The 13,676-nt window shown below is 40.1% G+C and overlaps 1 protein-coding gene across 1 annotated transcript in view; it reads left to right on the top strand.

Annotated features, from left to right (window-relative positions):
* Positions 1-13,239, top strand: part of Adam28 (ADAM metallopeptidase domain 28) — a 45,092-nt gene extending 31,853 nt beyond the window's left edge. Inside the window, exons 16-19 of the mRNA XM_051160766.1 lie at positions 2,594-2,753; positions 5,707-5,787; positions 6,105-6,189; positions 13,003-13,239. Of these exons, the coding sequence (XP_051016723.1) occupies positions 2,594-2,753; positions 5,707-5,787; positions 6,105-6,189; positions 13,003-13,115 (439 nt within the window). The 3' untranslated portion in view covers positions 13,116-13,239. The remainder of the gene's footprint in view (positions 1-2,593; positions 2,754-5,706; positions 5,788-6,104; positions 6,190-13,002) is intronic.
* Positions 13,240-13,676: the final 437 nt, after the last annotated feature.

The raw sequence follows: 13,676 nt of genomic DNA, 5'->3' as shown, positions 1-13,676 counted from the left end.
CTAAAACATGTAAACAGAATTTGCATATACCTCAGGTAATTTTACAGTCTAGTGCTTTTCTTTATGAGTTTCTGGGTAGAAAATTTTATCTACCCAGATAATCACTACAGGAGATATATATATATATATATATATATATATATATATATATATATATATATATATATATATATGTGTGTGTGTGTGTGTGTGTGTGTGTGTGTGTGTGTGTGTGTGTGTGTGTATGTATGTATGTATGTATGTATGTATATTTGCATGGGAAAGACTATACTAAGAAAAGTGACCAGCAATTCAACCAAAAACCTCATTTTAATATCAGTATTGACATCCTGAAAAGAGAATAAAAACCACACCAGATGAACTTGAGACTTTTTTTAATACATTTTTTATTCTGCAACTTTAAGACAACCTTTAAAATTCAACCTAAATATGTTATTTTATTTATTCATTTTTATTTATACATATCAGGTATGTCAGGTACCCACAGAGGCCATATGAGGGCATCAGACGCCCTGCCACTGGAGATACAAGGTTGCTAGAAACATAACTCTGATACTGTGAAAGGACAGCAAGTGCACCTAGCATATAAGCATCTCTCCTGGCCATCCACAGCTGTATAATAATGGATCAAATGTTTTCCATCTGCTCCAAATTTTGTAGATATAATATATAAGAAAAGGTTGAATAATAAGAGCATTTCTCAAAGTTTTTCTATTAAACAATGATATTGCTGGACAATCAATATTAAATTATTTGAGGCTGGGCTTGGTGACACATTCTATTAATTCCAGCCCTGGTGAGGCAGAGAAAAGTGGAGTGGATCTCCATGAATTTGAGGCCTGCCTGGTCTACAAAGTGAGTCCAGGACAGCCAGGGCTCTGTTACACAGAGAAACAATATCTCAAAAAACAAAACAAAACAAACAAAGAAACCCAAAAATTAGTTGAGATGTAGAGACCCATTGAAGGGATCTAGGCTTAAGGATAAACCATATAGTGTAACCTTTCCAATATAGGGACTCAGAGCAGATTCAAAGATGAAACAGTTATAGGAAAGGCAAAACACAGGATTTGGCAAAGCACTACATGCGGTGTGAATAGGGCCATTCCATCCTTCCTCTCTATAGGCTGTGGGTGTCCTGTTAGCCTTTATAACTGTGTTACCAGCTGATGATGACTGTTAACACAATACTCAGACATTTCATCCCCCTCAGACACCACCTAGTCACTTAGTAGTCACTGCCTGTCCTGGGCAGTTATCCCCACATTTCCTGTGCCTAGCCAGCACCATCCTTACAGATTCATTCTGCATCATTGCCTGATTCTTGAAAAGCATCCGTCCTATCAAAGCTTGGAATAGCTATGCCTTGCTAAGTTTCCCATCCATAGGTTCTCTAACCATGAGCAACAACAGGAAAGTCTCATTCTTTCCTTTCTAGGTTCCATGTTCACCAGCTTCCTCTGACTTTTGCATAAAGCAATTGACTATGGATGTATCGGCTTTGGCCTTCCTTACATATTCTGGTGGTTGGTTAACGGCTTCCCTGAGTGTTGAGCAGCTTCGTCTGCAGATGTGGAGGGAGAACTCTGAGGGCCACACTTAATGCTTTGAAATGTCAAGAGATCTTTGGCTTTGTGCAGGCCATTCTGTTGTGGAAAACTGAGCCTTTTACCTTTTAGAGTTTATCTAGGAAAGCAAAATAACAAAAATGAAAATAAGTGGGTGTCTAGGTACCTTAGAGAGGTCAGGGGCCTGGCCTTAGTGTATCTTTGATCTCCACCCCCACATACTTTTCTCAGTCAGTGATGGCTTTGCTAGCTCCACCTGTTATGTCCAGTCCTAGTTTGCTTCCTATCTCTGTGATGAAGCTCCCTGACCAAAAGCAACGTTTGGAGGAAAGGATTTATATGGCTTAATCTTCTATGTTGCAGCTGATCACTGAAGAGAACCAGGGCAGGAGCTGAAGGCAGAAACTGATGCAGAGGCAATGGAGGAGTATTAATTACTGCCCTACGCCCCATGACTTGCTCAGTCTGCTTTCTTATACATCCTAGTACTACCTGCCCAGAGATGGTACTGCCCATAGTGAAGCAAAGCCCTCCTACATTAATTAATAATCAAGAAACTACACTGAAGATATGCCAGCAAACCAGCCTGATTGGGGGCAATCTCTCAACTAATGTTCTCTCTTTCTCAGTGACTCCAGTTTGGGTCAAGTTGACAAAAACTAACAGGCACACAATCCATCATCAAAATTGGGAGAGGAGGAAGGATGCCCAGAAATGGGGCATGCTTCCTTATTCAAGACTACAGTCCACAATTTAGGCTTAAGGTTCTGCCCTCCCCCATTAGTGAAAAGTTAGACAACTGGCAAACATTGGTTGTAAAGAGATCTGCATCCAAGAAACAACACAATTTGCTAATATCTGAGGGTCCTATTGATGCAGAATAAAGACACTGTACATAGGTACAACAAGAAGTCACTTCTATAACGGAAATATTATTTAGTAAATAATGATAGCAAAGTCTGGCTCATGTTTGTATAAAACTGAAATTTGATCCTAGGATAACATTGGTAATTTCTTGTTTGTAGAGACGTCATGTGTGGGAAGCTGTTTTGTGAAGGTGGGGCAAACGATCTGGCCTGGAGAGGGCTTACAATATCTTTCCTGACATGTAAATTATTTGACCCTGAAGACACCAATCTAGGCATAGACATGGTGACTAATGGAACCAAGTGTGGAAATAACAAGGCAAGTTGAAATTGTGCTTCCAAAATTCATTATCCCACGTATGTACCTCAATTTCAACTCAATGCTGTTGATTATGATTTCTGTAAGCATAGTCCACATGCCAGGATGACACAGCCTGTAGAAGAACAGAGGAAAAACTAAAAGGTCTGAAACGAATAGACAATTAGTAACTCACAAAGTGATAAGTTCAGAGATGCAACAACTTTCACCAAAAACTTGGTGATGCAATGCCACCATCAAGGACCAAAGTTGTCTTTCCTTGCCTCCTGCCATGTTGAGCATGCTGCCGTACTATTCATGCACATTGGTCACCATTAAGCATTGCTGAAGTAGGAAACATAAGGCTGTCCTTTGTGCGCCTTCTCTTAACAAAAGGACAGTTTGCTCTGAAGCATTATATGGCCGTCAACATAACATGCATTTTCATTGCACAGAGTTTTTTCACCCAGTCTCTCATAGTGTACCTGACAAAGGACTGGGAAGTACCACAGTTGACCTATGCTTCTTTAAGCTCACTCACAGGTCTAAGGAAGGACTTGGTCAGCCCAGGAAGCATAGACATATCTACCCCATTAATACACTCAGATGTCTGTAGTCACCTTCCATGTATGTCAAATTAGCAACTGTCCCTGAACTCTACTTCTATACACTTAGATTTTTACTGTTGGAAGTTTCTCTCTTGGTATTTTTTAAATTTTATTTTAAATTCATATATTCGCTTTATAACCCAATCATAGCACCTTTCCTCCTCTCCTTCCGGTCCCTCCCTCCCATCCTCTTCCTCTCATCCCTCCCCCATTGTCTTCAGAAAAGGGTAGATGCCCCACCAAGCCACCCCAGCATATTAAGTTGTATCAGGACTGAGTTCCTCTTCATCCACTGACGCCAAACAAGGCTTCCCAGTTAGGGCAAAATGATCAAAAGCAAGCGACAGAGTCCATGTCATAGACAGCACCTGGTCAACTCACTAGGGGGCCCACATGAAGATCAAACTGCCCATTAGTTACTTACGTGTAGGGGGTCTGGGTCCAGTCCATCCATGTTCTTTGGTTTGTTGCTTCTGTCTCTGTTCAATGGAGACTTTTAGCCAAGTGCAAGCATACAAGAAAACTCAAGTGTAAGGAAAGAATGAGAACAGTGCCACACTCCACACCCGTGATCACCTCCTGTCTTCCTTGGAGCACCATGTTCACAATATCTTTTGGCCGTTGATTTATGCATTCCTACACTCATCCCTCTGACAGCATTTACTAAATGCCCACCATGTTTTTAGGATCATGCTATCAAACTTCATAAATAGTTGGGTAGGGCATTCTTTCTCTTTTATTCATTGAGTCTTTCAGACACCCCTATTCCTCCCTTCCACTCTCGTAGCATCCTCTCCACTGCTTCCTCCTTATAACTTCATTATTATCATCCCCAACCCTCAACCTCCTCCTGCCCATATGTGTCAGGGTGTAGGAACGTACACTGGAGCATGAAACCTACCAGGTGAGTTGTCACACACTCAGAGAAGAACAATGACCTCTACTCTAGCAGGTATCAACTGCCAATAGATCCTTAATTAAAGGCAGGGCCTGAAGATCATCTGTGACACCTATGCAAAAAATGTGGCTAGTTTGATATTATCATGTAGGTCTTGTTAAGGAAATTGAACCAACTATACCACTCCTACACAAACAGAAAAGAATTTTATATTCTACCTTATATAAAGACACTTATATACCTATGCCAATTGCCACTCTGTGCACAATAGGTAGGAAATGGAATAAACCTAGATGTCTATCAACAGATAAATGGGTAAGAAAGATACAGTATGTACACAAAATGCGTTATTAGCTGTAAAAAAAAATAAATACGAAATTTGCTGGTAAGTGGATATAACTAAAACAAATTATCCCAGGTGAGGTAAGTCAGGATCAGAAAGGCAATCTTTGTCAATTTCAATGCTTCACAGCTGGTGGGTGGTCAATCAATGGCAGATCCTCTGGTAATGCTAAAGAGGAAAAGAAGACTGTCATTTGCTTTCCACTCACAGTAGTCATCAGGTTGACATGATTTCAGCACTCACTTCCAGATGTTAATTATAGCTATGCTTGAATCGTTGATTCACAATGTGAGGAACTGTTAGAGTAAATGAAATAGCCATCAAGAGAGAAGCAAAGACATCTTAGAGAGGGCTCCCTGTATACAGAGTCAAATTTGTCTCTTTCAAAACCTGCTAGTGTTTTCCTAATAAAGTGTTGAGTTGGGTCACTGACAGATGAATCAGTGGTTAAGAGCACTTGCTGGTATTCCGCAGGACCCAAGTTTGGTTCACTGTACCTATATAGCTCACAACTGCATGTAACTTCATTTCTAGGAGTCCTCAAACTCCTTCTGGCCTCTGCAAGCTCCAGAATATGCATGACATTCAGTCACAGACACATAGAAAAACTAACAATAACAAATCTTAAACACAGCAGGACATTTGTAGATATGAACTCAAAGCTATGGCAACAGCATAACAAGACCTGTGTAAGCTCAAGCCAGGCAAAATCCCAATAGATAAGTGGGAAGATAGGCACAAAACCCCACGCCTAGTTGAGGTACCATTGGAATTTGCTATCTACTGTGTGAAAGAGTGCCAATTCTCTCTAAAAGCACACTCCCTGGCTGTTGACCACACTCCAATGGATTCAAGAATATCTGCACAGCACAAATTAGTCCTGATTTTTTGTTGTTTTAAAGACACAAAGTTGGGTGGTTAGGAAAGGGGCTGGACCTGAGAAGAGTCAGGGGAACAAACATGACCAAAACGTGCTGTAGGAAATTCTCAAGGAACTAACAAAAAAGTTATTTTAAAAAGTGAGTTTGAGGATAGAATTGATGAAGACTCATTTCCAGCTAGTTGTTGACAGAGATGGAACCATTGGAAATGCTTTGTGGAGCTCATGTCTACACATCATTTCAGGTGTGCATTGATTCCAAGTGTGTGGACATGGAGACGACATACAAGTCAGCCAACTGCTCCTCGAAGTGCAAGGGGCATGCAGTAAGTTTGGAAAACATGTATCCCTGGTTTGCTGAGCCTAATGCGATTCTAGTTCTGCTGTGATCAAGCTGGAAGAATGGGTCAGGTATCACAGCTACCATGCTTATCTGACACTCAGGAGCAGATAGTGTGGGAAACAACCTCTGAGAACCCATTAATGAAACCCTTGTGGGTCGTTTCATACCTCATCTGGATAGATGAAATCCAGAAGAGCAGGGGTCTCTCTCATGTCAAAATCAACTTCATTGTGGAAGAATGGGGCCTTGAAGGGTTCACCAAGTCACATGGTGGCACTCACAGCATCCTTCCTCCATTAGGTGTGTGATCATGAGCTGCAGTGTCAGTGCAAGGAAGGATGGGCCCCCCCTGACTGCACGGATCCTACCACAGTCTTCACATCTGGTCTGAGAAACTGTCTTCTTATGCCAAGCTCTTCCTATGTGTTTGTATTAGTTACTTTCCTGCTGCTCTGAGAAAAATGTGCAACAAAAGTGACATAAGAAATGCCAGGCTTATCTGGTATCACAGCTTAAGGGTGTCACCTATTATTTTGGGGAAGCCATGGCAGTGGAGAAAGCATGAGACAGCTGTTCACATTGAATCCATAGTCAAGAAACAGGACTTATCTCTGTCCCTGGCCTAAGGAATGGCTATGCCTACATTTAGGGTATGTCCTCCCACCTCATTTAATTTAATCTAGACAATTCTTCATTGACACTCCAGAGATTTGTTTTCTAGAAGATTCCAGATCCCTCAGCTTAACAAGTGGCATATAGAGTTCACCATCTCTTTTCTATCCTCATCAAATTCCTGTTCTTCAGCTATTGACTCCCAAAGTCTCTTTAGCAACCAACATTCAAATCATAATTTCAACAGTCTTTCATTGCCAATCTTTATACAAAAAGACACTTTCAAACTTTTCATTTGTAATATTACTTTTATATAATATTTTCTTGCTTTCTGTCTTTTTTTTCCATTTCCACAGTAGACAACACACTGTTAGGTCCTATGAACTTATGAGACTCTGAGAACATGACTTGGATTATATTGGTAGGTCTTGTTCTTTGTTCTGTTCTCTGAGTTCTTTGTTTTTGTTTTGAAGTGTGTTGTCCTGTTTGCTCACATGCTGCCTACATTTCACTGGACTCACTTTCTTTGGGGTGTGTCATCTTCATTAGACTGGGAAGTAGGCTAACTCAAACTGGCCCATATGGGTTTTCCTTGCATTCTGGAGTGCTTGTGGCCCCTATTGACACTTCTTTGGATAGAGGATGAGGCTGTGAGGAGGAGGCAGGCCTCCCTGTTGATTATAAAGGAGGGCAATGGGCCAGAGCCGGAACTTTTGCTCCTAGTTGCCATCATGAAGAATATGCCAAGTGGAGGAGAAAGCTCTTTAAGAATTCCCTTCTTACTTTCCTCCTTGAACTCCTTTCTTTGCACGGTTCTGGATGATTGCCTGAGCCAGATTTGACCAGTTCTGGGTACTCCTGTGCCAAGCCCCAGTGTGTCTAGGGAGAGATTCCTGGATCTTTGTCATGAATCAACATTGTTCACAGAGGATAGGAAAGAAGATGTGGTTAGGAATAGGCCTCAATGAACTGTTTTTCCCACATTCAAATACTCTTAGATGTTTCAAACAGAAGAATAACATTTACTTTTTAATGTTTGGGCTTCAACTTACTTTCTGTTTACCCAAGTTTCTTTACTTCCTATCTTCCTGGAGATCGTAAACTTCATTACTTTGTAAGATTATATAATATTATTATCGTGATTTATCATGCTTTGGGTGGGTTCCAGGCTACAGTCAGAACAGAATCAACTATTAAACTAGAAAACTCTTGGATGATTCTGATTTTCACTAAAATAACTTTAAACTGTGACATTGCTCTTCTTGAGACCTTGATTTTTTTTTATACATATATATCTATTAAACTATGGGAGTTCTGAATTCTTACGGGGCTGGTGAAGATTCCACATACAAATTTGACATTATCCTAATTGATCCATTCCATAAAGATCAGAAGAAATACTGACTCCAAGTGGATCACTAAAGCCAGTCCGCAAGCACAGAGAGATGGTGGGCTGGCACCTGCAGGCTGCAAGAGCTACGGCCTTGGGAAGAGGCCACCAGCTCCTTCGTTCGGTGGGTGGTTCTTATCGTTCAGCCGGGAGAAGAAACAGCAGTCTCTGGCCCCACTGTCACCACTGAAACAAGCGATGTCTGTAGTAAAATTCATGTCCAATAAACAATTTAGGACAGCAAAATTTACTAAGAGTGTGAGTAGTCTTTCAAGAAGATTGTCTTCACCCAACTTTCTCAGTTACATTTAGGAGCATTTATTTATGTCGCCAAATAGTACTATTTATATTCTGTTAGCAAGGGATCCATACAAATAGGATTAGGTTTTTAAAATTGGTTCTGCTTTCATAACTATATTGGAATATGTAGATTTATTTTTTTCTTTAGTTAATTGACAGGGGGAAACCTAAAAGCATATGATGAGCATATGTATGAAATATTTTGGAACATGTTTACATTTGGTAACTTTGTTTAAAAACAACAGCTCCTTCAAACATTTATAATATTTTTGGCTGAGAAACTTCTATTTTTTTTTTTTTTTTATAGTTTGCTGTTACTTTTCCTGGTTTCTATTGAAAGTCAAATTTGTTTAGTGAAGCTTGTAAGGTCACATCGCACGAATTGTTTTCTACTAAGTCATATTGTGTCCACAGGTAGAAAACAGTGTGATTTGGAGACATAATTGTATAATTGTTTTCCAGTTTGACATATAGCTTTTAAATAGTTAAATATATAATATACAAATCACTGTTTCCAATGGGACTCTCATCTTATCGAAAGTCTCTGAACAGACTCTAGTTCTTATAAACATGGCTGTCAACTTTCAACTTCACTATCCAGTGACTTGGCCAAAGACTCTAAAAGCATAAATAAAACTAACTTCTTATACACATTAAATGAGCCAAAATATGTGCAAAAAAGTAAACATGATGCATGCATACATTATCAAAGTACAGTGACAAACATTTATAATTTCTGTATAGTAAAAGGAACCCATAAATCCCTTCGCCAGATTTTCACCTGTACAGTACATTTATATTTACGCTGCTCATAGTATGTAATACACCAGAGCTCATTTGTAGTTGACAATATAACATATTCCACTGTCCCCCTGGCTCTCCCCACCAGCATCTTACTACCTTCTGCATCCTAACATGCAAAAAATGGGGATTTTTCTAGTTTATACTTAGGATAATTACACGGTGAGAATATATTATATGGAGCATATGGTAAAAATCATTGCTGTTTATTTTATGGCTTAGCACATAATCATGTATGCATGTATTCTGTGTATGAACAGAAAAAAAGTATGAACATAAACTTTGCACTGTGTCATCCTGTGTATACATGTTTTCTGTGGGCTAGGTCAGTCAGTACCATTGCTCATATATAATCCCAACTAAAAATTTATTATTTTATTCCATGAGTTACTGGTAGAATATTTTTAAAATAATCACTCTAAAGGTGGATTTGCCGAGATGATTCAGCAGTTCAGAACACTTGCTACTTTTACAGAGGATGCTGCCTTGATTCCCAGCACTCATAAGATAGCTCACAAACATCAGTCCAGTTCTAGGGCACCCTCTTCTGGCCTCTTCAGGCCCTGCAGTCACATGGTGCACATGCATGCATGCCACCAAACACCCACACACAAAGTGAAATGAATAAACCTTTGACTGAATTTTTATATCATGACTTGGGCTGTCAGAGACTTTCTGCTTGGTCATTTGTATACACAGAACAGTTATGTCTTCTTGGTGGATTTACACGGCCATCACTGTACGCTGATGGTGTCTATCTCTATTGCTTCTTGCCTTTCAAAGTCTACAGTTCCTGGAGACCAAGATGGCTAAACCATAGTCCTTCATATGTCTGCATTACTATAACAGCTTAACACTTACATTCACCCTTTCTGAACTCCCCTGAAACTTGTATCTTTTAAGAAAAACACGCAGGTTTAAAATTATTTATATCTTTCATACCTTTGGGTTTAGCTTAAGCTTTCAAAATAGGCTGGAGAACAAATTACTAATGTGCAGGGGCACAAATCCTTAATGATACTGGGCAATTTCTGTGTGTCTTTCCTCACCTAGGCTTCTTTTTACCCTTTTTTTCCGTTTTGTTTTGTTTTGTGACATATTATAAACCAGTTGTCCACTTTCTTAGCTGTTTTTCTTTTTATTATTTTGGAGGGTGTGCATCTTTTATTCTTTTATTAGTTGTCCTAAAAATTTTCCACTTCTGTTTATTTGTCTAAGTAGATTTTGCTTTTGGGGTAGGTTTGGAAACACAGCAACATTGAGCACAATGTACTGGGGTTTTCTCTTGCAACCCTGCACCCCACCACTGAAGAGTGGGTGCAGCTTACAATCTGTACAGTTTACAGCCTTATGAAGACATCATTATCATCCAAAGCACAGTTCCTCTTAGGCTTGCTCTCAGATCTTTGCTCTCTCTCTCTCTCTCTCTCTCTCTCTCTCTCTCTCTCTCTCTCTCTCTCTCTCTGCTTTTCCGTGTTTCTAAACCGTTCCTCCTCCTCTTCCCATGCTTCTCAGTTTTCATTGTTGCTGGAGATTATACCCGAGACCGTGTGCATGCTAGGCAAGTCCTCTCCCTTGTGCATGCTAGGCAAGTCCTCTCCCACCAACCTACCTCTGAACCTTCTTTCTGGGATCACTTTCCTCTCTGTCCTTTCTTTACATTATATTTGTATCAGTATGTTGAGAATCCCATACAATGTATTTTGGGTCTATTTGCCTCTTTCTCCCAACTCCTCCTCGTCTCGCCCTCCCACCTGGACTTCTAGACATTGTCATCTTCTTCTCTTCTTCCCCATCTAGTCCTCTCCTGTGAATGGAGTTTGGGTCTTCCCTGGAGTGTGCTGACCTACTAGGGGTCACACCATTAAAGAAAACTGACTCTTCTTCCTTTATGTTTTTCCAATTGCTTGCTACCTCATTGATGTCTACAAAGAAAAATTTCCTATTCTTTATTACTTTCATGGATTGAGGAAGTTGTTTGTTTTGTAAAAGCATGATGTATGCGCTTTAAAATCAACATTAGTAGAAATAGTGGGAGCTAGATTTGCTGTTTAATTATTTCTGTCTTAAACTGCACACTTACTTTCTGTTTTTTTTTTTTTTTTTTTAACCCAAAGCCACAAATTTGTTATCTTAGATTTGGAGTGTTTGTAAACACTACTTGTGGGGAGCCATGCTAAATTCAGCCATGTTAGAAATCCTGTACTTAGGCTACAAGCTGTGACCTTCGAGTTGCTGACCCTTGCCAAAGGAGGTCTTGTGTTCTAGGCTATCTTTGGGTTATTTACCTTTGCAAGAAATAGGCAAGTCCTTATAGGGAGCTACCGAGAGGATTAAGGAAGTTCTTATAGGGAGCTATTCAAGCTATTGTATTCTTACCTGTGGGCTAGGCAAAGTGGCATTAAAATAGGTCCCATTGACCTTGCTATATAAAGTCTTACTCCTCCGCATTAAAGAGAGTCTTGATCAGAAATATCCAGACTTGACTCAATATGTCTCACATCTCTGTCCCCCACTTTTAATCCCCACTTCCCCTTTCAGGTGAACTCTGGTTTGATTTGTCCAGTGAGCCAGGGCAACAACTCCATTTATATCCTTTGATATGGTGTTTTTAAAATACTGAATATTTTAGTGTTAGTTCAAATGCACCCACTCACCCTCATTCTGAAGCTAAGTTGGATCTATCAGAAATGACACAGAGTTTTATTCCCCTTTGACTTCATTGAACAATAATTTTATGGAAGTTGAAGATAATTAGATATTTGAAAGCACACCATTCTCTTATCTTAAGTTCTACTTTCTGGGGTGTCTATGTCTGCCTGTGTGTTTTGTGTTCACACTTGTAAGCATTTCATGCATTTTTGGAACTGTTAATCTTGTTACCAGATTGCTAAACCATGTTCTAGAGCAGTGACTACTCTGTTCTTCAGATATATGTACTTTCTGCCCTCTGGTGGTTTCAGATGATTATAAGAGAAATGAACACGTGCAATGGCAAAGGATCCAGGTTGAATTTATTACTTAGGCTAATGGGTAAAGAACAAAGACAAAGCATTAATTATGTCTCTATCTGTTTTTTTTTTTTTTTTTACTCGTGTCTCACCTCTTTATTTATCAATAGAAACAATACCATCTCAGGGCCTTTAATTTCTTTCTTGTTTCATTCCAAGACTAGATTTAAATCTGTTTGTTCCTGTTCTGTTATCCTCCTTATGCCTTATCCTTCTGTAGTCTCCCAGCATTCACTACCCTATTACTGCAACCACTCTTCTTCCCTTCAAAGAATTCTCAGGAAGACGACATGTAACCCACCTCCTATGGAAGGTTTCCTGTGAATTTTTCTTTTACTTGCTCATTATAAACATTAGCACTGCAGTTAGGAACAACACTGTTTACATTTTGACAACTCTGCTAGTTTTCTTGTTCCTTTGACAAAAAAATATTTAATAAGTATCTTAAGGAAGGAATACCTTGCTTTGGCTTACAGTTTTGAGGATGTGGTCCATCATGGTGGGGAAGCGGGAGTGGGAGAATGAGGTGGCAGGTCACATGGTACGCAGATTCAGGAAGCATAGAGATGAGTGTAGTGCCCAGAGGGTTTTCTGCTCATTCCCCCTCTTCAATTCAACCTGGGAACCCAGCCCACATGCAAGGTGGGTCTTCCCTCCTCTCCTTCAATAGACTAGATGACAGTAAAGGCTAACCATTATATTAGCTGTGGGAGACTTTCCAGCTTCATTTGGTAAAAGCTAGCTAAAATTTATGGGAAAAAAAAAGGTCAGACCAGGTGCAGTGTCAATCCATTGTAATTCTGTTACATGGGAGTTGAAGGCAGGAGGATCACAACAAGTTTGAGACTAACCTAGGCTACATAGTAAGTAAAAGGCCAGCCTGTGCTACACGGCTGGATCCTTTCTGAAAAGGCAAGGAAAGAAGGAAGGGATGGATGGAAAAGAAAGAGGAAGAAAGAGAGAGAAGGAAGAAAAGCAGAGAGGGAGGAATGAAGGGAAGGGAGGAACTGAGGAAGAAAGGAGACAGACTAGAGAGAGGCATGCTCCTTGGTCCTCACCAGGGTCGCTGTGCTCTCTGTTGCAGACTTCCCCATTGTGGTTGGTGTGCTCTTTCCCCTGGCAGTCATATTTGTGGTGGTTGCTATGGTGCTCCGGCACCAAAGTGCCAGAAGGAAGCAAAGGAGAGTTCAGAGGTAAGCCTTTGTGCTTTGCGAGCCCTTTAACCCTTCGTTTGACATTGAAGCCTATGACTTAATTCTTCAGGTTTAATTTTGTTTTTACTTCAAACACTGAGGAAACCATACAGGTCTGTTTTTCACAGAGTACAGACTAGGTGTCCCTTTGACTGGGAGATCTTTCACAGCAAGATACGCATCATTTTCTCCTGTAAGTGGATGTAATTAATGACAAGAGTGACATTGGCCCTTATTAAGTATTTTTACATCTATGATAAGAATGGAAGAGAATGCATGACAGCTGTCTAGTTGCCATGGACTGGCTCAGTCAGGGATAAGTCCCTGGGAACAGGGATTCTCGAATCATTGATGAACAGAAATTAGGCTTGTGACAAACAGAGCAACTCAAGATTGAGTTTTGCATCTGAGTGTATTTTGCAGCTAAGCAGTCTAAGTTTTTAAACCTACATTTCAAAAGCAGAGGGGCTTGTGGTTACATTTTCCCATGGAGCAGATTCAAGGAAGTCAGTGAGCAATCAGGCATACACAGTGCAGGTACAGGATGCGAAGTTATTGTATTGTC

Source organism: Acomys russatus, chromosome 18 (genome assembly GCF_903995435.1).
Source record: "Acomys russatus chromosome 18, mAcoRus1.1, whole genome shotgun sequence".
NCBI classification, from domain to species: domain Eukaryota; kingdom Metazoa; phylum Chordata; class Mammalia; order Rodentia; family Muridae; genus Acomys; species Acomys russatus.
The sequence above is the reverse complement of the archived record's forward strand: the minus strand, read 5'-3'. Positions and strand labels throughout refer to the sequence as shown.